At 47.6% G+C, this 26,667-nt stretch overlaps 1 protein-coding gene across 5 annotated transcripts in view; it reads left to right on the forward strand.

The window, feature by feature from the left end:
• The window catches only part of LOC139386577 (nuclear receptor coactivator 2-like), a 77,811-nt gene extending 51,507 nt beyond the window's left edge, over nucleotides 1-26,304 (forward strand). For 3 of the 5 annotated variants that reach the window (XM_071132232.1, XM_071132234.1, XM_071132233.1), the window contains 10 exons: nucleotides 252-455; nucleotides 622-804; nucleotides 972-1,086; nucleotides 3,440-3,599; nucleotides 4,904-5,173; nucleotides 5,743-5,820; nucleotides 6,326-6,800; nucleotides 7,628-7,805; nucleotides 8,185-8,386; nucleotides 21,953-26,304. In XM_071132232.1, coding sequence (XP_070988333.1) covers nucleotides 252-455; nucleotides 622-804; nucleotides 972-1,086; nucleotides 3,440-3,599; nucleotides 4,904-5,173; nucleotides 5,743-5,820; nucleotides 6,326-6,800; nucleotides 7,628-7,805; nucleotides 8,185-8,386; nucleotides 21,953-21,964 — 1,877 coding nt within the window. In that variant the 3' untranslated portion in view covers nucleotides 21,965-26,304. The remainder of the gene's footprint in view (nucleotides 1-251; nucleotides 456-621; nucleotides 805-971; nucleotides 1,087-3,439; nucleotides 3,600-4,903; nucleotides 5,174-5,742; nucleotides 5,821-6,325; nucleotides 6,801-7,627; nucleotides 7,806-8,184; nucleotides 8,387-21,952) is intronic. The other 2 variants (XM_071132235.1, XM_071132236.1) reach the window with 1 other exon arrangement.
• The last annotated feature ends 363 nt before the right edge of the window (nucleotides 26,305-26,667 follow it).

The raw sequence follows: 26,667 nt of genomic DNA on the forward strand, positions 1-26,667 counted from the left end.
TGGGTCCTGGTCAAGTAATGCGCTCACTGTATACAGAATAGGGTGCCATTTGGGAAGTAACCCCAGAAGCCCTTAACCACAGATCTGAGATCAGCTTACCCTCCCCAAATATATCATAAAGAATGTATGACCCTGTGTCAGCGGTTTGTTAGGGGCAACCTCTACCTACTTTGTCTTACGTTTGATATGGGAAAAAATGGTTTATAGTTTAGTGAGATGATTGTGTAACTTTTTCTCTCTTGTGCTCCCAGACTTCAATGGTCCCAGGATGGCCCAGCCAGGACGAGTGCCCCCTGTCCGCAGTATGTCCCTGGATCAGTCCAACATGTCTGCCAATGGTTCTCCCCGGCCCTTCCCTCTTCCCAGGAACAGCAGCCCCTACTCTGTCATGCAGCAGCAAGCCATGATGGGAAACCACGGGATACTGCAGAGCCAGGCTAACATGGGCAACGCAGGCGAGTTGTCTTGTCTTCTATACCACTTCATGTTATTATTGGATCAGTCTCAAATGGCTCCCTATTCCCTATATAGTGCACTACTTTTGATTAGGGTCCATTTACAGTGTTTAGAAGTGATCCTTGCTCAGCTTACAGTCTGTCCTCTCCTGTCTCCCTGTCCTAGGCATGCCCCGGGCTGGCATGCAGCAGGGTTGGGGTCCTCAGGGGCCAATGGGCCAGGCTCTGCAGCAGAGAATGGGGCCTGATGGTCGCATGGTGCCCAACGTCTCTGCTGGAGTCCCCATGAGGCCCAGCAACCAGCAGCCTGGACCCAGACAGATGGTCTCCATGCAGATGACGGGAAATGGTGAGTGCTGCTGCCGTCCCTGTTTCTCCACACACACACACCTTGCCCCCGTTTCGCCTAACACACACACACACACACACACCTTGCCTCTGTATCCATCTAGAGCCCTATGAAGGCTATATTTGAACTTATTCTGAATCTTTTCAAAATGTCTGTTGAACAATCAGAGATGGAGATGGCTGGTCCTCCCTACCCAGGGCAGCAGGCACCGCCCAATCAGACTGCCCCGTGGCCTGACCGCATGATATCTGTAGACCGTGGACTTTATGACAACCAGAACAGGTAACTAGCTACACACAGTGCAGACAAGGGTTGAATATTTTCCCGTTATTTTCCAGATGTTCCATCCCGAGAATATATCACTTGTCTTTTGGCTAACCCGGTATTTCCCGCTAGAACCGGAAGTGTCATTCAAGTGCATTATAAGGCATATAAATAGGCCTATGTCTGGATTTGATCTAAAATTCTAACCTGATGAGCCATACATTAAATAAACGTTTGAGCCCTACATTAAAGAAATGTAATGAGCCCAAGCCCAAATGATTGTGCTGTTATTCAATACATATATGATATAGGCTACTGCACATTACGCACGACAGAAAAACTTAAAAACCCGTAATGCAGCTAGCTATATGCTCTCTTGGGTAAATAAATGAAACTAGCTTCATTAGGCTAATCTCGTTGAGTGTGAACTGTATAGTATTATATGGAATGGAATTACGCACATCGTTCAAACCTTGATAAAGCAGAAGAGAACATGTGGTGGTGCAGCACACGCGGCTTACAAAGTTATAGGCTAGCGAATTTGATTTTAATATTGAAATATAATAGGGTCTATTTGTAATAATTAATTAATTGTCTGACGCATATATACCTTTCATAATATCTCCCCTAATGTTATTAGCCTGCCTACCTCTTTCTCTCTCTAATGTTGCTTCATTCCTTCCTCGCTTTCAACAGTTAAATGAAATGTTTAGTTGTCCTCGTCTTCATCATTCTCCTGACGCAAAATTCTTTCACTTCTCTTCACGAAGATTGAATGGTTATGGTTCTGAATAAATAACTGCTATATCCTACCGCTCACGTTTCTATCAAACCAGTTTCAAACAACAGTTCTATTGGCTGCTGTATTTAACATTCAGCAAACAAGGGCTTGCGTCCCTCTTCGAGTAGTCTATTGGTAAAAATGTCCAGCAAGCTATTCTAGTCTAGCTTTTCCTGCATGGGACGCCAGCTAAGGAGCGTTATTTTAAGGAAAGAGGCCAGCAGAACACAGGTGCATCCGTATTTGCGCAAGAGACGGAGAAGCTTATTATGCATAACCCATTAGCTAAATATGATTTCATTACCTGAAAGATTTAGGCCAGACCATCCATATATAGGCCTATCGATCAGGTTGATCTATTTTGGATGCAATTCGACTGGCATTTTTATTTATTTATTTATTTATTTATTTTTACCTTTATTTAACTAGGCAAGTCAGTTAAGAACAAATTCTTATTTTCAATGACGGCCTAGGAACAGTGGGTTAACTGCCTGTTCAGGGGCAGAACGACAGATTTGTACCTTGTCAGCTCGGGGATTCGAACTTGCAACCTTTTGGTTACTAGTCCAACACTAACCACTAGGCTACCCTACCCCGCATTGATTGCGAGAGAGTGAGAGAAAGACAGTGCTCGCGCGTGCACTGATTTTAAAGCAACGCTATTCGAGTGATAGGCTGTTTTAAAACTCTTCAGCTGCAATAAAATATATATAAACTGTCTTTACAATAATAAACAATAAGGTAACCCCCGAAAGCCAGGTGGAGATGTGTAAAGACGCACATTCGGTCTTTATATTACTATATCAGAGTTACCATGATGAGATGATAGGGCTACATGCATTGTGAACTGCGGTCCATACTGAGCTGGGCTGTCTGTCCCCGTTGACGATTCATCACGCAAGAAGAAGGCCATATAGAAGCTAGATTTAGACATCACATATAATTTAACAGTTACATTCCATTTAACGTCATGCGGTTCATATACGTAAATTATTATAATTGACCGGTTTCTCAGTTATTTATCCTGGGAAAAGGGCGGTAAATCTCTGCAACCGGGTTCCAGCCGTTCAGTCCTAGTGGAGACCTCTTCTCTCAGTGACAGTACAACACACCTCTTCTCTAATGTCTGACACTCTTGAACATTGTGCACTATATAGGTAATAAGGTGCCATTTCGGATGTAATGAACTGTCACATTCTGAACCTACTCTGGTTGTTCACTCACCAGATAATGAGAACATCCCAGACAAGTTGGAACATGTTACTGTATGCTTGTGTCCTGAATGCACAGTCAGTGGCTGTTGAGTTTGAAAGTTGTATGGTATGCACATGATGGTGTCTGTCTGATGAGAAGCAGATGATTCTCACCGTAGTGACCTCCTCTGGCCACACGGCCCTCATCTGTCTGACCTTGATCTCTAACCTCCGACCTTGTGTTGTGGCATGTCGTGTTCTTGCACTTAACACCCACACTTCGTAGAAAGGGTCTACTTGCGATAACTGTGAAATGTCTGTGTTTTTTCCTACTGAACTTAGTCTGGATCAGAGTATCTGCTGAATGAACTAAATGTAATAAAGGTGTTCCTCACAGACAGGTGTATGGTAACCTCCAGGAGGAGGCGCTGTGTCCCCCCTCGCGGCCTGGGGAGGGGCCTTTGGATGGGGAAGCCCTGCTCAGCCAGCTCTACTCAGTGCTGAAAGACTTTGACGGCCTGGAGGAGATTGACCGCGCCCTGGGAATCCCTACTCTGGTCAGTCAGTTAATCTCTATTAGCCACTGTAATCTGCCCAGGCCACAAAGGTACGAGAGAGCTCATCTCCTATCTTTTCAATTGCCACTTCAAAATGGTGAAATCCCTTATTAAAGGGGCAATCTGCAGTTGCTACATACATTTTTGAAGTGAATGATATGTACCCATTGATTCTTGAATATTGTGATTTATAAATACCTAATGAGTTTAGTTCGACTTTCATTCCTCATTAAAACCTGAAATATAAGCTTGTTTTAAACCAATGTTTGTAAACAAGGTTAATGTAAACAAACACTCTATACCCTCAAAACATGGTTAAAACAATGATTTTGATATCATGGAAGGTCATTCCTTACAGTCCCTCAGCTTTTTACAGAAACTGTGGCGGTGAGATGCTTTGTTATTGCTTTAATTGCGCATTTCCCCTTTAATGGCGCTGGCCCAAAACCTGTTTTAGGATGGACAAGTGTGCCCTCTATCCAACTCTATGGCCCTGGCCAACAAGCCTATAGCAGGCAGGCAGCTGGGCTCAGCTACATTTCCCCTTTAATGGCGCTGGCCCAAAACCTGTTTTAGGATGGACAAGTGTGCCCTCTATCCAACTCTATGACCCTGGCCAACAAGCCTATAGCAGGCAGGCAGCTGGGCTCAGCTACATTTCCCCTTTAATGGCGCTGGCCCAAAACCTGTTTTAGGATGGACAAGTGTGCCCTCTATCCAACTCTATGACCCTGGCCAACAAGCCTATAGCAGGCAGGCAGCTGGGCTCAGCTACATTTTCCCTTTAGAGGGCTTATTGTAGTTCAGTACTGTAATTCAGTGACTTCTGTACAGTAGTTACTAATAATAATTTGGTGGGTGCTTATATTTGTCCTATTTCACACATGTACAAGTGTGTATTAATACGCATGTGTGAATTTTGAATGTGTTTTTTGCATATCCCAACTCTCCCAGCGACACCCTCAGAGAGTGAGGTCACAGCCAGGGTCTGCCATTATCAATGGCAATTAGGGTTAGGTGCCTTGCTCAAGGGCGCATCGACAAATAGTCATTTGTTTCCCCTAAGGTCTATATGGAATGTGTATGTTGCTGTGGATTCCATTGTCATTTTATAAATGGATTGCGATATTATGCAAGTTGGTGTAAACTACAAGATCTTAAATGAATTTAGCTGGCTAGTTTTGTTAGCAAGCCATTACTTATTAACGGAAAGCAGACGATCCAAAACAAACAACACTGACCTATTGTATCATTTACAAATGCCCTGCTATGTGACTCTTACCTTGTTTGATCTATCTTTGTAGGGCCAGCAAGTGGAGCAGGAGCAGTATCCTAGTCAGGAGTCGCCCATGATGAAGCCACCCATGTACAGCCAGCACTACCCCCAGGCTGGCAACATGGCACAGGGCAACTACATGGGCCATCAAGACCCTGCCTTCCACGGTATGCCCGGTCTGATGGGCCAGCGGATGGGCTACCCCATGCTGCGACTCCCTGCCCGGCCAGGAGGCCCGGTGCCCGCCCAGCCCAACAACCTGAGGCTGCAGCTGCAGCACCGACTACAGGCACAGCTGGTAGGGCGACACACCACCCCTGGAGCCCTCACTGTCATTTATATTGACCCTGTTCTAATTCATGTCTTCATCTGCAAAGAAACATTTTAAAAGCTTGAAATTATGTTCTAAATAATATATACTGTGGCCCAATATACTAACTTTCCCCTTTCAAAATCAGACACACATTGTAAATCATAAGGCATATATGAACATCCTGATCTGAAAAGGACAATTTATAGCCTAAATCTTGAAATAGTGTTGCATTTGGAATAAATACGATAATTGCACAACCCTGACCCTCCCTCGTCAAAATCATAAAGGAACTTGACATTTAAGACCATTGCAAACTGAACTGGACATCTGAAAATAAGAGCTTATAGTCTCCTCCTCTGAGGCAGCTACTGCCACCTGCTGGAGAGTTTGAGAAATGTAACAAATTATAACGATGACTCAATGTTGTGCATTATCTTAATGTCTTTGGTCTTAATCGCGTAATGGGCCTTACAGAATGGGAAGGTCTATGTAATGAACATATTTAAGTTGTTAAAATGTTTAAATTCATTTTCTTATTTCCTTTCTATTTTCAGCAGAATCGTCAGCCAATGATGAATCAGATGGGCGTGTCCAACATGAACTTACCTCTCAGACCCAGTGTACCCAACCAGGTTAGTCAAATACTGTAGCAGATCATTATTGTAACGCAACAGCTCCATGTGTGTGTGACTCAAAGCTTGCTCCTCAAATGAGAGCCTATTCCCTATATCGTGTACTACTTTTGACGGTACCCTATTCACTGTATCGGGGTCGGCAACAGGCAGTTTTGGCCCTCTATGAATTCAGCTACAAATTTTCATTTAGGAAATCTGTTCCCAAGTATTCCCACAAATAAAAAAAGATTTGATCGCGTCTCATTGTAATCAAGGTATGAAATTATTGTTATTTAAAAAAATAATCTATTTTTGGGCTTAGTTGTGGTCAATTTACAGTGTACAAATTATTATAATTATGTTACGGCCCCCTGACCATCCGCTGTGACAAAAATCGGCCTTATATATAGTCTACTTCTTTTGACCAGGGCCCATAGTGCACTATATAGGGGAAAGGGTGCCATTTGGGACGCACACTAAATGTCTAAAATCAAAATGTGTATTTGTCCGTCTGTCCTTCCAGGGAACCCTTAATGCTCAGATGTTGGCCCAGAGACAGAGGGAGTACCTGAGTAACCACCTACGGCAGCGCCAGCAGCACGTCCACCAGAGAGCCATGCTGATGCGGGCCCAGGGCCTCAACATCCCCCCCAACATGGCTGCTGGGGCAGTTGGGCCCTCGCAGTCCCCCGGCATGCCACCCGGCACCAACCCTCGGATTCCCCAGGCAAACCCCCAGCAGTTCCCCTACCCGGCCAGCTACGGTACTGGGCTCACATCCCCACCGCCCTCCACCAGCCCCTTCTCCCCGCTGTCCCCTGGTCTCCCGGGGGCTCAGCAGCTCCTCTCCCCTCTCCACTCCTCCCCGATCCCGCATGGCTCCTCCCAGATGAGTCTGGCTAATCAGCAAGGGATGATGGGAAACGTAGGCGGACAGTTTGGAGCCGCAGTGAGTCCACAAATGCAGCAGCACAGTGCCTTCCAGTTTCCCAGCTCAGGTATACTCTAATACTGCCCGGTCACCTCGCTGTGTGTACTTCTGTCTCAGACACCATGGAGCATTGTGCTACTGGCTTCCTATCACAGCTTAGGTTGAATTTGAACTGATAATCATTCTAATCATACACTGGTTTTATTTGGTGGCTGCGTGACTGTGTGGTGTTTTGTTTCTCATACGTTCTCCATTTTGTCATGGTTTCGCTGAACATCAATGAAGTAGTATGCCTCATGTAACCTCCAAATTCTATCTACCTGAAGAAATCCAAGGACTCACAATCCATAGTGTTAACTAATCATTCTCTTGTCGTGCTAGTTAAAACAATCCATTTCATATGATGCATGGATAAGAATTACCATTAGCATTATCACATTTTAGATTACTTTGTGTTGGTGTTGTTCACACAGGCTAATGGCTGTGGCTGGCCTGTAGTATTTTGAGTTCCATCCCCCTCCTCTTACCCATTCACGTGACTATTGATTTTCTGCTTGTTCAACGTTTTGGACCCAACTGCATATGTTTTACTTTATTGGCTCTTCCTGTATTTCTGTTTCTTCCTGCCTGAACATACCTGCAGCAGGCAACTACAACACACAGCTTATCTTTAGCCTGGTCCCAGGTATGTTTGTGCTCTCTTACCAACTTCATTGCTGTCATTGTCAAGTCAAACATGGCATGACAATGAGTGACAAAGACTTGGAATGATGGCACAAGCAGACTGCACCTCAAGCGATCTTGTCTTGACAATTTAAATGCATGTGTTTGGGTGTTTTCTGCTGTACTCCACCCCTCCATATTGATGAAATATCTCCTTGTTGGTCCTGTCAGGTATCAACCAGCAGGACGCAGGCTTCATCGGCGCCACCACCCCCCAGAGCCCTGTCATGTCCCCCCGCATGAGCCATGCCCAGAGCCCCATGATGCAACAACAGACTCAGGCCAACTCCACCTACCAGCCATCCTCTGAGATGAACGGCTGGCCTCAGGGCAACATGTCAGGAAACAGGTGAGACTTGACTGGCAGCTCTGACTAGATTTCTGATATATGAATTTTGCAACCATATCAGTTATCTTCGGAAAGGGTTTCCAGAAATTCTGGTTGGGGGGTTACCTGAATCAGGAGGGAATATGCAGGAAATCTGTAATTCCTCATCCAGGATTTCTGGAAAACCTGGACATTTTGCAAACCTACTACTAACCTATGCATTAAGGGTCTATTTAGTTGTCCTGGTTCTTATGATCATATACTTATGTTTTGAATTTGCATTAATGTATACTGTCTGTAGAATGTATCCAGTATGCTCTCATTATACACATTCTTTCATCAACCTGTGGTAAAATCAGTGACTGAATATGTACTTTTTTGTTTCCATGTTCCGTTACAGCATGTTCACGCAACAGTCTCAGCAGTACGTGCCCCAACAGCCTAACAGTGGAATGTACAACGGCAGCAACGCCAACCCGAACATGAGCGGTGTCCCCATGGCCTCCAACGGCAGCATGAGCAACATGAACCAAATGTCAGCAGGCCAGATGACCATGACCTCTGTGTCTACAGAAAGCCTTTCCTCCATGGGCCCTGAGCAGGTGAAGGGAGAGAAAGGGGGTGTGTGGGGGCTGTGTAATGTGTGTGTGTGTGTGTGTGTAATGAGTGTGTGTGTGTGTGTGTGTAATGAGTGTGTGTGTGTGTGTAATGAGTGTGTGTGTGTGTGTAATGAGTGTGTGTGTGTGTGTGTAATGAGTGTGTGTGTGTGTGTGTAATGAGTGTGTGTGTGTGTGTGTGTGTAATGAGTGTGTGTGTGTAATGAGTGTGGGTGTGTAATGAGTGTGTGTGTGTAATGAGTGTGGGTGTGTAAAGAGTGTGTGTGTGTAATTAGTGTGTGTGTGGGGCTGTGTGTAATGTGTGTGTGTGTGTGTGGGGCTGTGTGTGTGTGGGGCTGTGTGTAATGTGTGTGTGTGTGTGTGGGGGGCTGTGTGTGTGTGGGGCTGTGTGTAATGTGTGTGTGTGTGTGGGGCTGTGTGTGTGTGTGTGTGTGTGGGGCTGTGTGTAATGTGTGTGTGTGTGTGTGTGGGGCTGTGTGTGTGTATGTGGGGCAGTGTGTAATGTGTGTGTGTGGGGCTGTGTAATGAGTGTGTGTGTGTGTGTGTGTGGGGCTGTGTAATGAGTGTGTGTGTGGGGCTGTGTGTAATGTGTGTGTGTGTGGGGCTGTGTAATGAGTGTGTGTGTGTGTGTGTGTGTGTGTGTGTGTGTGTGTGTGTGGGGCTGTGTAATGAGTGTGTGTGGGGCTGTGTAATGAGTGTGTGTGTGGCTGTGTAATGAGTGTGTGTGTGGCTGTGTAATGAGTGTGTGTGTGTGTGTGGCTGTGTAATGAGTGTGTGTGTGTGTGGGGCTGTGTAATGAGTGTGTGTGTGTGTGGGGCTGTGTAATGAGTGTGTGTGCGTTGGGGCTGTGTAATGAGTGTGTGTGGGGGGGGCTGTGTAATGAGTGTGTGTGTGTGTGTGTGGGGCTGTGTGTAATGTGTGTGTGTGTGGGGCTGTGTGTAATGTGTGTGTGTGTGTGTGTGTGTGTGGGGCTGTGTGTAATGTGTGTGTGTGGGGCTGTGTAATGAGTGTGTGTGTGGGGGGCTGTGTAATGAGTGTGTGTGTGTGTGTGTGTGGGGCTGTGTAATGAGTGTGTGTGTGTGTGTGTGTGGGGCTGTGTAATGAGTGTGTGTGTGTGGTGGGGGGGGGGCTGTGTAATGAGTGTGTGTGTGTGTGGGGCTGTGTAATGAGTGTGTGTGTGGGGCTGTGTAATGAGTGTGTGTGTGGGGCTGTGTAATGAGTGTGTGTGTGTATTTGGGGCTGTGTAATGAGTGTGTGTGTGTGTGGGGCTGTGTAATGATTGTGTGTGTGTGTGGGGCTGTGTAATGAGTGTGTGTGTATTTGGGGCTGTGTAATGAGTGTGTGTGGGGCTGTGTAATGAGTGTGTGTGTGTGTGTGTGTGGGGGGCTGTGTAATGAGTGTGTGTGTGTGTGTGTGTTGGGGGGGCTGTGTAATGAGTGTGTGGGGGGGGGGGGGGCTGTGTAATGAGTGTGTGTGTGGGGGGGGCTGTGTAATGAGTGTGTGTGTGTGTAATGAGTGTGTGTGTGGGGGGGGCTGTGTAATGAGTGTGTGTGTGTGTAATGAGTGTGTGTGTGGGGCTGTGTGTAATGTGTGAGTGTGTGTGTGGGGCTGTGTGTAATGTGTGTGTGTGTGGGGCTGTGTGTAATGTGTGTGTGTGTGTGGGGCTGTGTGTAATGAGTGTGTGTGTGGGGCTGTGTGTAATGAGTGTGTGTGTAATGAGTGTGTGTGTGGGGCTGTGTGTAATGAGTGTATGTGTGGGGCTGTGTGTAATGTGTGTGTGTGTGGGGCTGTGTGTAATGTGTGTGTGTGTGTGTGGGGCTGTGTGTAATGTGTGTGTGGGGGGGGGGCTGTGTGTGTGTGTGGGGCTCTGTTTAATGTGTGTGTGTTGGGGCTGTGTAATGAGTGTGTGTGTGTGTGTGGGGGGCTGTGTAATGAGTGTGTGTGTGGGGCTGTGTAATGAGTGTGTGTGTGTGTGGGGCTGTGTAATGAGTGTGTGTGTGTGGGGCTGTGTAATGAGTGTGTGTGTGTGAGGCTGTGTAATGAGTGTGTGTGTGTGTGTGTGTGTGTGTGTGGGGCTGTGCAATGAGTGTGTGTGGGGCTGTGTAATGAGTGTGTGTGGGGCTGTGTAATGAGTGTGTGTGTGTGTGTGTGGGGCTGTGTAATGAGTGTGTGTGTGGGGGGGCTGTGTAATGAATGTGTGTGTGTGGGGCTGTGTAATGAGTGTGTGTGTGGGGCTGTGTAATGAGTGTGTGTGTGTGTGGGGGGGAGGGGGGGGGCTGTGTAATGAGTGTGTGTGTGGGTTTGGGGGGGGGGGCTGTATAATGTGTGTGTGTGTGTGGGGCTGTGTAATGAATGTGTGTGTGGGGCTGTGTAATGAGTGTTTGTGTGTGTGTGGGGCTGTGTAATGAGTGTGTGTGGGGGGCTGTGTAATGAGTGTGTGTGTGGGGCTGTGTGTAATGTGTGTGTGTGTGTGGGGCTGTGTGTAATATGTGTGTGTGTGTGGGGCTGTGTGTAATGTGTGTGTGTGTGGGGGGCTGTGTGTGTGTGTGTGGGGGGCTGTGTAATGTGTGTGTGTGGGGCTGTGTAATGTGTGTGTGTGGGGCTGTGTATGTGTGTGTGTGTGGGGTGTGTAATGAGTGTGTGTGGGGCTGTGTAATGTGTGTGTGTGGGGCTGTGTAATGAGTGTGTGTGTGTGTGTGGGGCTGTGTAATGAGTGTGTGTGTGGGGCTGTGTGGGGCTGTGTAATGAGTGTGTGTGTGTGTGTGTGTGTGGGGGGCTGTGTAATGAGTGTGTGTGTGTGTGGGGCTGTGTAATGAGTGTGTGTGTGTGTGGGGCTGTGTAATGAGTGTGTGTGTGTGTGGGGCTGTGTAATGAGTGTGTGTGTGTGTGTGGGGTGGGGTGTGTGTGTGTGTGTGTGTGTGGGGGGGGGTGGGGCTGTGTAATGAGTGTGTGTGTGGGGGGGGGGGGGGGGGGCTGTGTAATGAGTGTGTGTGTGGGGCTGTGTAATGAGTGTGTGTGTGTGTGTGGGGCTGTGTAATGAGTGTGTGTGTGTGTGGGGCTGTGTAATGAGTGTGTGTGTGTGTGGGGCTGTGTAATGAGTGTGTGTGTGTGTGTGGGGGGCTGTGTAATGAGTGTGTGTGTGTGTGGGGCTGTGTAATGAGTGTGTGTGTGGGTGTGGGGCTGTGTAATGAGTGTGTGTGTGTGTGGGGGTGGGGCTGTATAATGAGTGTGTGTGTGTGTGTGTGGGGGGGTGGGGCTGTGTAATGAGTGTGTGTGTGTGTGGGGGGGGGGGGGGGCTGTGTAATGAGTGTGTGTGTGGGGCTGTGTAATGAGTGTGTGTGTGAGGCTGTGTAATGAGTGTGTGTGTGTGTGGGGCTGTGTAATGAGTGTGTGTGTGTGTGGGGCTGTGTAATGAGTGTGTGTGTGTGTGTGTGGGGCTGTGTAATGAGTGTGTGTGTGTGAGGCTGTGTAATGAGTGTGTGTGTGTGTGGGGCTGTGTAATGAGTGTGTGTGGGGCTGTGTAATGAGTGTGTGTGGGGCTGTGTAATGTGTGTGTGTGTGTGTGTGGGGCTGTGTAATGAGTGTGTGTGTGGGGGGGCTGTGTAATGAATGTGTGTGTGTGGGGCTGTGTAATGAGTGTGTGTGGGGGGCTGTGTAATGAGTGTGTGTGTGGGGCTGTGTGTAATGTGTGTGTGTGTGGGGCTGTGTGTGTGTGTGTGTGTGTGTGTGGGGCTGTGTGTAAGGTGTGTGTGTGTGTGGGGCTGTGTGTAATGTGTGTGTGTGTGGGGGGCTGTGTGTGTGTGTGTGGGGGGCTGTGTAATGTGTGTGTGTGTGGGGCTGTGTAATGAGTGTGTGTGTGTGTGTGTGGGGCTGTGTAATGAGTGTGTGTGTGGGGCTGTGTGGGGCTGTGTAATGAGTGTGTGTGTGTGTGGGGCTGTGTAATGAGTGTGTGTGTGTGTGTGTGTGTGGGGCTGTGTAATGAGTGTGTGTGTGTGTGTGTGTGGGGCTGTGTAATGAGTGTGTGTGTGTGTGGGGGTGGGGCTGTATAATGAGTGTGTGTGTGTGTGTGTGGGGGTGGGGCTGTGTAATGAGTGTGTGGGGGGGGGGGGGGCTGTGTAATGAGTGTGTGTGTGGGGGGCTGTGTAATGAGTGTGTGTGTGTGGGGCTGTGTAATGAGTGTGTGTGTGGGGCTGTGTAATCAGTGTGTGTGTGGGGCTGTGTAATGAGTGTGTGTGTGTGTGTGGGGCTGTGTAATGAGTGTGTGTGTGTGTGTGGGGCTGTGTAATGAGTGTGTGTGTGTGTGGGGCTGTGTAATGAGTGTGTGGGGCTGTGTAATGAGTGTGTGTGTGGGGTGGGGGGGGGGGGCTGTGTAATGAGTGTGTGTGTGGGGTGGGGGGGGGGCTGTGTAATGAGTGTGTGTGTGTGTGTGGGGCTGTGTAATGAGTGTGTGTGTGTGTGTGGGGCTGTGTAATGAGTGTGTGTGGGGGGGGGGGGGGGCTGTGTAATGAGTGTGTGTGGGGCTGTGTAATGAGTGAGTGTGTGTGGGGCTGTGTAATGAGTGTGTGTGTGTGTGGGGGGGGGCTGTGTAATGAGTGTGTGTGTGGGGGGCTGTGTAATGAGTGTGTGTGTGTGTGTGTGTGTGTGTGGGGCTGTGCAATGAGTGTGTGTGGGGCTGTGTAATGAGTGTGTGTGTGTGTGTGTGGGGCTGTGTAATGAGTGTGTGTGTGGTGGGGCTGTGTAATGAGTGTGTGTGTGTGGGGCTGTGTAATGAGTGTGTGTGTGTGGGGCTGTGTAATGAGTGTGTGTGTGTGTGGGGCTGTGTAATGAGTGAGTGTGTGTGTGGGGGGGGCTGTGTAATGAGTGTGTGGCTGGCTGTGTAATGAGTGTGTGTGGGGGGCTGTGTAATGAGTGTGTGTGTGTGGGGGGCTGTGTAATGAGTGTGTGTGTGTGGGGGGCTGTGTAATGAGTGTGTGTGTGTGGGGGGCTGTGTAATGAGTGAGTGTGTGTGGGGGGCTGTGTAATGAGTGTGTGTGTGGGGCTGTGTAATGAGTGTGTGTGTGTGGGGCTGTGTAATGAGTGTGTGTGTGTGGGGCTGTGTAATGAGTGTGTGTGTGGGGCTGTGTAATGAGTGTGTGTGTGGGGTGGGGGGGGCTGTGTAATGAGTGTGTGTGTGTGTGGGGCTGTGTAATGAGTGTGTGTGGGGGGGGGCTGTGTAATGAGTGTGTGGGGCTGTGTAATGAGTGAGTGTGTGTGGGGCTGTGTAATGAGTGTGTGTGTGTGTGTGTGGGGGGGGCTGTGTAATGAGTGTGTGTGTGGGGGGCTGTGTAATGAGTGTGTGTGTGAGGGGGGGTGGCTGTGTAATGAGTGTGTGTGTGTGGGGCTGTGTAATGAGTGTGTGTGTGTGGGGCTGTGTAATGAGTGTGTGTGTGGGGCTGTGTAATCAGTGTGTGTGTGGGGCTGTGTAATGAGTGTGTGTGTGTGTGGGGCTGTGTAATGAGTGTGTGTGTGTGTGGGGCTGTGTAATGAGTGTGTGTGTGTGTGGGGCTGTGTAATGAGTGTGTGGGGCTGTGTAATGAGTGTGTGTGTGGGGTGGGGGGGGGGCTGTGTAATGAGTGTGTGTGTGGGGTGGGGCTGTGGGGGGGGGGGGGCTGTGTAATGAGTGTGTGTGTGTGTGTGGGGCTGTGTAATGAGTGTGTGTGGGGGGGGGCTGTGTAATGAGTGTGTGTGTGGGGCTGTGTAATGAGTGAGTGTGTGTGGGGGCTGTGTAATGAGTGAGCGTGTGTGGGGGGCTGTGTAATGAGTGTGCGTGTGTGGGGGGCTGTGTAATGAGTGTGTGTGTGGGGCTGTGTAATGAGTGTGTGTGTGTGGGGCTGTGTAATGAGTGTGTGTGTGGGGCTGTGTAATGAGTGTGTGTGTGTGGGGGGGGCTGTGTAATGAGTGTGTGTGTGTGTGGGGCTGTGTAATGAGTGAGTGTGTGTGGGGCTGTGTAATGAGTGAGTGTGTGTGGGGGGCTGTGTAATGAGTGAGTGTGTGTGTGGGGCTGTGTAATGAGTGAGTGTGTGTGGGGGGCTGTGTAATGAGTGAGTGTGTGTGGGGGGCTGTGTAATGAGTGAGTGTGTGTGGGGGGGGCTGTGTAATGAGTGTGTGTGTGTGTGTGGGGCTGTGTAATGAGTGTGTGTGTGTGTGGGGCTGTGTAATGAGTGTGTGGGGCTGTGTAATGAGTGTGTGTGTGGGGCTGTGTAATGAGTGTGTGTGTGGGGTGGGGGGGGGGCTGTGTAATGAGTGTGTGTGTGTGAGTGTGTGTGTGTGTGGGGCTGTGTAATGAGTGTGTGTGTGTGTGTGGGGCTGTGTAATGAGTGTGTGTTGGGGGGGGGCTGTGTAATGAGTGTGTGTGGGGCTGTGTAATGAGTGAGTGTGTGTGGGGCTGTGTAATGAGTGTGTGTGTGTGTGGGGGGGGGGGCTGTGTAATGAGTGTGTGTGTGGGGGGCTGTGTAATGAGTGTGTGTGTGTGTGTGTGTGTGTGTGTGTGTGTGGGGCTGTGCAATGAGTGTGTGTGGGGCTGTGTAATGAGTGTGTGTGGGGCTGTGTAATGAGTGTGTGTGTGTGTGTGTGGGGCTGTGTAATGAGTGTGTGTGTGGTGGGGCTGTGTAATGAGTGTGTGTGTGTGGGGCTGTGTAATGAGTGTGTGTGTGTGGGGCTGTGTAATGAGTGTGTGTGTGTGTGGGGCTGTGTAATGAGTGTGTGTGTGTGGGGGGGGCTGTGTAATGAGTGTGTGGCTGGCTGTGTAATGAGTGTGTGTGGGGGGCTGTGTAATGAGTGTGTGTGTGTGGGGGGCTGTGTAATGAGTGTGTGTGTGTGGGGGGCTGTGTAATGAGTGAGTGTGTGTGGGGGGCTGTGTAATGAGTGTGTGTGTGGGGCTGTGTAATGAGTGTGTGTGTGTGGGGCTGTGTAATGAGTGTGTGTGTGTGGGGCTGTGTAATGAGTGTGTGTGTGGGGCTGTGTAATGAGTGTGTTTGTGGGGTGGGGGGGGCTGTGTAATGAGTGTGTGTGTGTGTGGGGCTGTGTAATGAGTGTGTGTGGGGGGGGGCTGTGTAATGAGTGTGTGGGGCTGTGTAATGAGTGAGTGTGTGTGGGGCTGTGTAATGAGTGTGTGTGTGTGTGTGGGGGGGGGGGCTGTGTAATGAGTGTGTGTGTGGGGGGCTGTGTAATGAGTGTGTGTGTGTGGGGGGGGGGGGTGGCTGTGTAATGAGTGTGTGTGTGTGGGGCTGTGTAATGAGTGTGTGTGTGTGGGGCTGTGTAATGAGTGTGTGTGTGGGGCTGTGTAATCAGTGTGTGTGTGGGGCTGTGTAATGAGTGTGTGTGTGTGTGGGGCTGTGTAATGAGTGTGTGTGTGTGTGGGGCTGTGTAATGAGTGTGTGTGTGTGTGGGGCTGTGTAATGAGTGTGTGGGGCTGTGTAATGAGTGTGTGTGTGGGGTGGGGGGGGGCTGTGTAATGAGTGTGTGTGTGGGGTGGGGGGGGGGGGGCTGTGTAATGAGTGTGTGTGTGTGTGTGGGGCTGTGTAATGAGTGTGTGTGGGGGGGGGCTGTGTAATGAGTGTGTGTGGGGCTGTGTAATGAGTGAGTGTGTGTGGGGGTCTGTGTAATGAGTGAGCGTGTGTGGGGGGCTGTGTAATGAGTGAGCGTGTGTGGGGGGCTGTGTAATGAGTGTGTGTGTGGGGCTGTGTAATGAGTGTGTGTGTGTGGGGCTGTGTAATGAGTGTGTGTGTGGGGCTGTGTAATGAGTGTGTGTGTGGGTTGGGGGGGGCTGTGTAATGAGTGTGTGTGTGTGTGGGGCTGTGTAATGAGTGAGTGTGTGTGGGGCTGTGTAATGAGTGAGTGTGTGTGGGGGGCTGTGTAATGAGTGAGTGTGTGTGTGGGGCTGTGTAATGAGTGAGTGTGTGTGGGGGGCTGTGTAATGAGTGAGTGTGTGTGGGGGGCTGTGTAATGAGTGAGTGTGTGTGGGGGGATGTGTAATGAGTGAGTGTGTGTGGGGGGCTGTGTAATGAGTGAGTGTGTGTGTGGGGCTGTGTAATGAGTGAGTGTGTGTGGGGCTGTGTAATGAGTGAGTGTGTGTGTGGGGCTGTGTAATGAGTGTGTGTGGGGCTGTGTGTGTGTGTGTGTGTGTGTGTGTGGGGCTGTGTAATGAGTGTGTGTGTGTGGGGCTGTGTAATGAGTGTGTGTGTGTGTGTGTGTGTGTGGGGCTGTGTAATGAGTGAGTGTGCTGTGTAATGAGTGTGTGTGTGTGGGGCTGTGTAATGAGTGTGTGTGTGTGGGGCTGTGTAATGAGTGTGTGTGTGTGGGGGGGGCTGTGTAATGAGTGTGTGGTTGGCTGTGTAATGAGTGTGTGTGGGGGGCTGTGTAATGAGTGTGTGTGTGTGGGGGGCTGTGTAATGAGTGTGTGTGTGTGGGGGGCTGTGTAATGAGTGTGTGTGTGTGTGGGGCTGTGTAATGAGTGTGTGTGTGTGGGGCTGTGTAATGAGTGTGTGTGTGTGTGTGTGTGTGTGGGGCTGTGTAATGAGTGTGTGGCTGGCTGTGTAATGAGTGTGTGTGGGGGGCTGTGTAATGAGTGTGTGTGTGTGTGTGTGGGGGGCTGTGTAATGAATGTATGTGTGTGGGGCTGTGTAATGAGTGTGTGTGTGTGTGTGGGGCTGTGTAATGAGTGTGTGTGTGTGTGGGGCTGTGTAATGAGTGTGTGTGTGTGTGTGTATGGGGCTGTGTAATGAGAGTGTGTGTGTGTGTGTGTGGGGCTGTGTAATGAGTGTGTGTGTGTGTGTGTGTGGGGGGGGGCTGTGTAATGAGTGTGTGTGTGTGTGTGGGGCTGTGTAATGAGTGTGTGTGTGTGTGTGGGGCTGTGTAATGAGTGTGTGTGTGTGGGGCTGTGTAATGAGTGTGTGTGTGGGGGGCTGTGTAATGAGTGTGTGTGTGTGTGGGGGGCTGTGTAATGAGTGTGTGTGTGGGGGGCTGTGTAATGAGTGTGTGTGTGTGTGGGGGGCTGTGTAATGAGTGTGTGTGGGTGTGGGGCTGTGTAATGAGTGTGTGTGTGGGTGTGGGGCTGTGTAATGAGTGTGTGTGTGTGTGTGTGGGGGGGCTGTGTAATGAGTGTGTGTGTATGTGGGGGGGGGGGGGGGGCTGTATAATGAGTGTGTGTGTGTGTGGGGCTGTGTAATGAATGTGTGTGTGGGGCTGTGTAATGAGTGTTTGTGTGTGTGGGGCTGTGTAATGAGTGTGTGTGGGGGGCTGTGTAATGAGTGTGTGTGGGGCTGTGTGTAATGTGTGTGTGTGTGTGTGTGGGGCTGTGTGTAATGTGTGTGTGGGGCTGTGTGTAATGTGTGTGTGTGTGTTGGGGGATGTGTGTGTGTGTGGGCTCTGTGTAATGTGTGTGTGTGGGGCTGTGTAATGAGTGTGTGTGTGTGTGTGGGGCTGTGTAACGAGTGTGTGTGGGGCTGTGTAATGTGTGTGGGGCTGTGTGTGTGTGTGTGTGTGGGGCTGTGTGTGGGGCTGTGTGTGGGGCTGTGTGTGTGTGTGTGGGGCTGTGTGTGTGTGTGTGTGTGTGTGTGTGTGGGGCTGTGTGTGTGTGTGTGTGGGGCTGTGTGTGTGTGTGTGTGTGTGTGTGGGGCTGTGTAATGAGTGTGTGTGTGTGTGGGGCTGTGTTATGAGTGTGTGTGTGTGTGTGTGCCTGGCTGTGTAATGAGTGTGTGTGGGGGGCTGTGTAATGAGTGTGTGTGTGTGTGGGGCTGTGTAATGAGTGTGTGTGGGGCTGTGTAATGAGTGTGTGTGTGTGTGTGTGGGGCTGTGTAATGAGTGTGTGTGTGTGTGTGTGTGTGGGGCTGTGTAATGAGTGTGTGTGTGTGTGTGTGGGGGGGGCTGTGTAATGAGTGAGTGTGTGTGTGTGTGGGGCTGTGTTATGAGTGTGTGTGTGTGTGTGTGGGGCTGTGTAATGAGTGTGTGTGGGGCTGTGTAATGAGTGTGTGTGTGTGTGGGGGGCTGTGTAATGAGTGTGTGTGTGTGTGTGGGGGGCTGTGTAATGAGTGAGTGTGTGTGGGGGGCTGTGTAATGAGTGTGAGTGTGTGTGGGGGGCTGTGTAATGAGTGAGTGTGTGTCTGGGGCTGTGTAATGAGTGAGTGTGTGTGTGGGGCTGTGTAATGAGTGAGTGTGTGTGTGGGGCTGTGTAATGAGTGAGTGTGTGTGTGGGGCTGTGTAATGAGTGTGTGTGGGGGCTGTGTAATGAGTGTTTGTGTGTGGGGGGCTGTGTAATGAGTGTGTGTGGGGGGCTGTGTAATGAGTGTGTGTGGGGCTGTATGTAATGTGTGTGTGTGTGTGTGTGGGGCTGTGTGTAGTGTGTGTGGGGGGCTGTGTGTGTGTGGGGCTGTGTGTAATGTGTGTGTGTGTGTTGGGGGATGTGTGTGTGTGTGGGGCTCTGTGTAATGTGTGTGTGTGGGGCTGTGTAATGAGTGTGTGTGTGTGTGTGGGGCTGTGTAACGAGTGTGTGTGGGGCTGTGTAATGTGTGTGGGGCTGTGTGTGTGTGTGTGTGTGTGGGGCTGTGTGTGGGGCTGTGTGTGTGTGTGTGGGGCTGTGTGTGTGTGTGTGTGGGGCTGTGTGTGTGTGTGGGGCTGTGTGTGTGTGTGTGTGGGGCTGTGTAATGAGTGTGTGTGTGTGGGGCTGTGTTATGAGTGTGTGTGTGTGTGTGCCTGGCTGTGTAATGAGTGTGTGTGGGGGGCTGTGTAATGAGTGTGTGTGTGTGTGGGTGTGTGTGTAATGTGTAATGAGTGTGTGTGGGGCTGTGTAATGAGTGTGTGTGTGTGTGGGGCTGTGTAATGAGTGTGTGTGGGGCTGTGTAATGAGTGTGTGTGTGTGTGTGTGGGGCTGTGTAATGAGTGTGTGTGTGTGTGTGTGTGTGGGGCTGTGTAATGAGTGTGTGTGTGTGTGTGTGTGTGGGGGGCTGTGTAATGAGTGAGTGTGTGTGTGTGTGTGTGTGGGGCTGTGTTATGAGTGTGTGTGTGTGTGTGTGGGGCTGTGTAATGAGTGTGTGTGGGGCTGTGTAATGAGTGTGTGTGTGTGTGGGGGGCTGTGTAATGAGTGTGTGTGTGTGTGTGGGGGGCTGTGTAATGAGTGTGTGTGTGTGTGTGGGGGGCTGTGTAATGAGTGTTAGTGTGTGTGGGGGGCTGTGTAATGAGTGAGTGTGTGTCTGGGGCTGTGTAATGAGTGAGTGTGTGTGTGGGGCTGTGTAATGAGTGAGTGTGTGTGTGGGGCTGTGTAATGAGTGAGTGTGTGTGTGGGGCTGTGTAATGAGTGTGTGTGGGGCTGTGTTTTGTGTGTGTGTGTGTGTGGGGGGCTTTGTAATGAGTTTGTGTGTGGGGGGCTGTGTAATGAGTGTGTGTGTGTGGGGGGGGCTGTGTAATGAGTGTGTGTGTGTGTGTGGGGGGCTGTGTAATGAGTGTGTGTGTGGGGGGCTGTGTAATGAGTGTGTGTGTGTGTGTGTGTGGGGGGCTGTGTAATGAGTGTGAGTGTGTGTGGGGGGCTGTGTAATGAGTGAGTGTGTGTGTGTGGGGCTGTGTAATGAGTGAGTGTGTGTGTGGGGCTGTGTAATGAGTGAGTGTGTGTGTGGGGCTGTGTAATGAGTGTGTGTGGGGCTGTGTAATGAGTGTGTGTGGGGCTGTGTAATGAGTGTGTGTGGGGCTGTGTAATGTGTGTGTGTGTGTGTGGGGCTGTGTAATGAGTGTGTGTGTGTGTGGGGGGGGCTTTGTAATGAGTTTGTGTGTGGGGGGCTGTGTAATGAGTGTGTGTGTGTGGGGGGGGCTGTGTAATGAGTGTGTGTGTGGGGGGGGCTGTGTAATGAGTGTGTGTGTGGGGCTGTGTAATGAGTGTGTGTGTGGGGCTGTGTAATGAGTGTGTGTGTGGGGCTGTGTAATGTGTGTGCGTGTGGGGGGGGGCTGTGTAATGTGTGTGTGTGTGTGGGGGGGGGGGGCTGTGTAATGAGTGTGTGTGTGTGGGGGGGGGCTGTGTAATGAGTGTGTGTGGGGGGGGCTGTGTAATGAGTGTGTGTGTGTGGGGGGCTGTGTAATGAGCGTGTGTGTGTGGGGGGCTGTGTAATGAGCGTGTGTGTGTGGGGGGCTGTGTAATGAGTGTGTGTGTGGGGGGCTGTGTAATGAGTGTGTGTGTGGGGGGGGATGTGTAATGAGTGTGTGTGTGTGTGGGGGGCTGTGTAATGAGTGTATGTGTGTGTGGGGCTGTGTAATGAGTGTTTGTGTGTGGGGCTGTGTAATGAGTGTGTGTGTGTGGGGGGCTGTGTAATGAGTGTGTGTGGGGGGGGCTGTGTAATCAGTGTGTGTGTGGGGGGGGGATGTATAATGAGTGTATGTGTGTGTGGGGCTGTGTAATGAGTGTGTGTGGGGCTGTGTAATGAGTGTTTGTGTGTGGGGCTGTGTAATGAGTGTGTGTGTGTGGGGGGCTGTGTAATGAGTGTGTGTGTGTGGGGGGCTGTGTAATGAGTGTATGTGTGTGTGGGGCTGTGTAATGAGTGTTTGTGTGTGTGGGGCTGTGTAATGAGTGTTTGTGTGTGGGGCTGTGTAATGAGTGTATGTGTGTGTGGGGCTGTGTAATGAGTGTTTGTGTGTGGGGCTGTGTAATGAGTGTGTGTGTGGGGGGCTGTGTAATCAGTGTGTGTGTGGGGGGGGGATGTATAATGAGTATGTGTGTGTGGGGCTGTGTAATGAGTGTTTGTGTGTGGGGCTGTGTAATGAGTGTTTGTGTGTGGGGCTGTGTATTGAGTGTGTGTGTGTGGGGGGCTGTGTAATGAGTGTGTGTGTGTGGGGGGCTGTGTAATGAGTGTGTGTGGGGGGGGGGGGGGGGGCTGTGTAATGAGTGTGTGTGTGTGGCGCTGTGTGTGTGTCCAGTGCCAGTTCCACCTACCCCTGTTTGTACTGTAGTTTCTTTTTAGCGATTTAGAAGTACTTTAGAAAAAAGCTCTTTACCAGAGGATCTGCCCTCAGTCGCTTGCCAGCTAGTACGGGTTTGCTTGCTATGTATGCAGTGGACTCTGATGCATAGTAGTAGACTGCTTCCCCAATTGGTACTATAATGTCCCACATTTGACTCTACTTTTGACCAGAGCCTTATGGACCCTGGTATAAAGTAGAGCACTATTGAGGGAATAGGTTGTCGTTTGGGAGGCAGCCTTAGTGTGGTGATGTAGTGGAACATTAAACAAAAATCTCCATGTGTTCCAACTTCCACAGGTGAATGATAATGGCTTGAGACGAGGCGATAGCCTCATTCTAGAACAGTTGGGATTGACATGTGAAGCAACTCGAGCGAGTAACGTTTCATCATATGTTGTCTGCCCAACATTAAGGATTTAAAAACGTTTACACATCAAAACAGACCACACCGATGGGTCATTGAGGGCATACGTCCTACGTCCTTCAAATCACCTGTGTCTCTTTTAGAATTGTGTCAGTCTTATTTCACTGAATTCTGCCTTTTTTAAATGATATAACCATGTTCTTTTTCAGAACTATTGCTAACCCCGGTCGATTGTGGGACAACACAGTATAAATGGCCAACACCCAATGAAAACACTGGCATCCAACCAATCAAGGAGCTCCTGCAGTTCTACCTGGGTCTTTGATTGGACAAAGACTCATCTACTGAAAAACACAACTTCCTGAACCAACCAACTGCATTCACCTTAGTGTGACTTAGGTCCTCCCCCACACACACACACACACACACACACACACACACACACACACACACACACACACACACACACACACACACACACACACACAAAATGGACAAACACATGTAGCTAGGACGATAAACTGAAATTATCAACACCAACCATACCGACCACTTATCGCAGGCATTTTGCCTATACTAGAGAAATGTGAAGTTTGAAATGAAATACAGTACCAGTTAAAAGTTTGGACACACCTACTCATTTCAGGGTTTTTGTTTATTTTTTTACTATTTTCTACATTGTAAGATAATAGTGAAGACATCAAAACTATGAAATAACACATGGAATCATGTAGTAACCAAAAAAGTGTTAAACAAATCAAAATATATTGGAAATTTGAGATTCTTCAAAGTAGCCACCCTCTGCCTTGATGACAGCTTTGCACACTCTTTGCATTCTCTCAACCAGCTTCACCTGGAATGCTTTTTCAACAGTCTTGATGGAGTTCCCACACCTGCATGGCACTTGTTGGCTGCTTTTCCTTCACTCTGTGGTCCATCTCATCTCAAGCCATTTAAATTGGGTTGAGGTCGGGTGATTGTGGTGGCCAGGTCATCTGATGCAGCACTCCATCACTCTCCTTCTTGGTTAAATAGCCCTTATACAGCCTGGAGGTGTGTTGGGTCATTGTCTTTTTGAAAAACAAATGATAGTCCCACTTAGCGTAAACCAGATGGGATAGCGTATCGGTTCAGAATGCTGTGGTAGCAATGCTGGTTAAGTGTAACGTGAATTCTAAATAAATCAGACAGTGTCACCAGCAATACACCATCACACCACCTCCTCCATGCTTCACGGTGGGAACCACACATGCGAAGATCACCTACTCTACGTCTCACAAAGACACAGTGGTTGGAACCAAAAATCTAAAATTTGGACTCATCAGACCAAAGGACAGATTTCCACCAGTCTAATGTTCATTGGTTGCGTTTCTTTGCTCAAGCAAGTCTCTTCTTATTATTGGTGTCCTTTAGTAGTGGTTTCTTTGCAGCAATTCTACCATGAAGGCATGATTCACGCAGTCTCCTCTGAACAGTTGATGTTGAGATGTGTCAGTTACATGAACTCTGAAGAATTTATGTGGGCTGCGATTTCTGAGGCTGGTAACTCTAATGAAGTTATCCTCTGCAGGTTTCCTGTTTCAGTTTCATCATAGCGCTTGATGGTTTTTGCTACTGCATTTGAAGAAACTTTCAAAGTTCTTAAAATGTTCTGTGTTGACTGACCTTTATGTCTTAAAGTAATGATGGACTGTCATTTCTTTGCTTATTTGAGCAGTTCTTGCCATAATATGGACTTGGTCTTTTACCACATAGGGTTATCTTCTGTATACCTCCCCTATCTTGTCACAACACAACTGATTGGCTCAAACGCATTAAGAAGGAAAGAAATTCCTGTTAATTGAAATGCATTCCAGGTGACTACCTCCATAAAGCTGGTTTAGAGAATGCCAAGAGTGTGCAAAGCTGTCATCAAGGCAAAGGGTGGCTACTTTGAAGAATCTCAAATAAATAAAATATTTAGATTTGTTTAACACTTTTTATGGTTACTACATGATTCCATATGTGTTATTTCATAGTTTTGATGTCTTCACTATTATTCTGCAATGTAGAAAATAGTAAAAATAAAGAATAACCCTTGAATGAGTAGGTATGTCCAAACCTTTTGCCTGGTGCTGTAGGTTTGCTAATATGGGTTAATGTTAATGTGACAATTGTAGGCTACAACCATAGTAGTAGTAGTAGTTTAAAGGATAATAAATTAACTGTGGTAAACTTATCGTTCTATTTATCATTATCGCATCAAGTCAGGCAATTTGTCGCAATATGGATTTTTGTCCATATCGTCCAGCTCACACTCTGACACACTTGCATATACACACAAAGAAAATGGATACAGACAAATACACGTATACACACATGCATACAACGGACCCATACTCACAGAATATAGACTCGAAACTGATCCTGTCAGCAGGCATCTGGTCAGATGAATGTATTAATTAAGGGACAGAACCCAGACTATAGCTCCCCTCAGAAAATACACTCTTTACTACTCTCTCTCCGGGTCTTTTTTTAAAATAACAATAGTTTCTTTGTGCGTTTGTGCTGTATACACATGCACGGGTGTGAGACAAGTGGTATATTATAAATGGCTCGAAGAGCATAAACTATACAATTGTGTTTGATTTTGAACGGTTATATTGTAAGCCTAACTAAAGTAGTCTCTTGAAAGGTTTATAAAATAAATGTTTTACAGGTATTTATAGTTTTGAAACTTTAGAAACATTATTTGTATGACACTATAAGAGGGAGGAAATGGTTAAGTGACTTAACAAGTATCCCTTAAAATGTTACCTTATTGTGTCTAATTGAATTCCATATTTTAAGTCCTGTAGTTTTAGATGAAATGTTAAAGTGAATCCCCCTGCTGCGATATGTATGAAGGTGAATGTTCATAGGTTGTGTATATATTGCAGTATAAATTAATGAAATAAGATGTCTGTTTTCTCTCCAGCCTGGTGTTACAAAAAACAACCACTGAAATGTGACTACAGTCATATCGTTTGAGTTGATGAACTCACTTTTTTCAGGGTTTCAACTTATTGCGTAAGGATTTTTCCTTGCACTTCACCTCAACCTCACAATTAAAGGAATGGACAGGCCTGCCAACAGGCATAACTGAATTCTTTAGGGTGGTCTTTGTCTGTTGATTGGGGGTAATGACTATAGATCACCTGGAAGGTACAAAACAAGTTCTGCTTCAGTCGTGTAAAATGGACAGGCAATATGCATTTTTCACACCATATTCCTGTACTACTCCAGTTTAGTTTTAGTCTGTAAGCACATAGCAAATCTCACAGAACTTATAATTTAGCAATTATTTTATATATAATTTTGCTTTTTTTTAGAAGAAGAATGTGAAAACTCCAAATTGTCTGCAAATGCTGAAATGAAGTTGGCCTCACATAATCAAGTGTTTGTGAAAATGTGTGTCCAGAAAATATCTTTTTTGTAGGTTTGCACTGGTTATTATGATATCTCTTTGACGCTGCAAAGGATATTTCTTATTTTTGTGATGGCCAATTTCTCCCAATTCATTCAACATTTTCCTAAACCAGGCATTTTTTAAGAGTTGAGCAAATTTTGAAGATTAGGATGCTCTGATGCAAATTAAGTCACAAAAAAAGGAAAGAAAAACAATTGTCATAGAATGGATGTACTGCTCTCGTTGCAAATCCAAAGATTTTATTATACAACCTTTAAAATAAACGTAAGCCATGAAGTGTTACTGTGTTAACAGCCTTTTGTAAGGTATGCATCTTGGCAATCACGACGACAAGTTTTAAGGAAAGAGTGTGCATACAAATATTAAATTCACTCACAAGGGTTGGTTGAATTGAATTACTTTTTCTTCTCTGATTCTGACTGATCGATACTTTTTTTTGAAAAAATGTTCTTAATTTATAGTTTGCTATTTGATCAATTGGTAAATATTACATGCAAGTACCTTAACATGCTAAAGACCTAGCATAATGCCTTAGACCTGTTTTTCTGTATTGTGTATTACTGTGAAGTTGACAGTTGTATCATATATGTATAGTGAGATGACAATACTGAAGTGTGCATCGTCACTCAATGGCCATGTCTGAAATGGCACCCTATATAGGATGCCATTTCAGATGCAACCATTGTACTTGTGCTATGGTTAGACTACTACACCCCTGGCTTATTTGGTTGGTTTTCACAGTAGATTTTTTTTCTTTTCCCCCACATTTTATTTGTGATCAGTTGTGGGTTGTATTATTTGTACAGTTGTTTCATATTGACTGTCTTTTAAGGTGAGTATGTAAACAACAAAATGGTAAATCAAAGCAATATTGTAAAACAAGAGTTTTCGTGTAGAAAGCTCATTGTTACGGTTCAGAAATGTATTTTTGCAGGTGTGATGTTCATATTAAATAGCACTATGTTCACCTGCATCGATGTTCATCCACTGTGGGCATTTTATGCAAAATTAATTTACACCTTATGCAAGCTGTTGACTAATATTGCTTTTGCCAATGCTGCTTGCTAATTTATGATTTATGGCATTGTAAATAAATTATTTTTATTATGTTGATTGAAGTGTAATTACTGATTTGACTTGGTCTACAATTTTTGTCTCTATCCCATAAGGTTGACAGAATATTATTATTATTCAGTTTCCAGACTAATTACTCTAATGTAATCAGTTAGACACACTTTTTAGTAACAACTGTTACCCTGTTGTAATACATGTATCTGTGTACCTTTGACTTTTTCCCCACATTTTGTTGTTACAGCCTGAACTTAAAATGGATTAAAATATTGTCACAGGCCTACGAACAATAATACCCCATAATGTCAAAGTGGAGTTGTGTTTTTAGAAGTTTTTACGTCTAAAAATGAAAAGCTGAAATGTGTTGAGTGGAAGTATTCAGCCCCTTTAGTTGTCAAACCTAAA

The sequence above is a fragment of the Oncorhynchus clarkii genome, chromosome 28 (genome assembly GCF_045791955.1).
Source record: "Oncorhynchus clarkii lewisi isolate Uvic-CL-2024 chromosome 28, UVic_Ocla_1.0, whole genome shotgun sequence".
In the NCBI taxonomy this organism is placed as follows: Eukaryota; Metazoa; Chordata; class Actinopteri; order Salmoniformes; family Salmonidae; genus Oncorhynchus; species Oncorhynchus clarkii.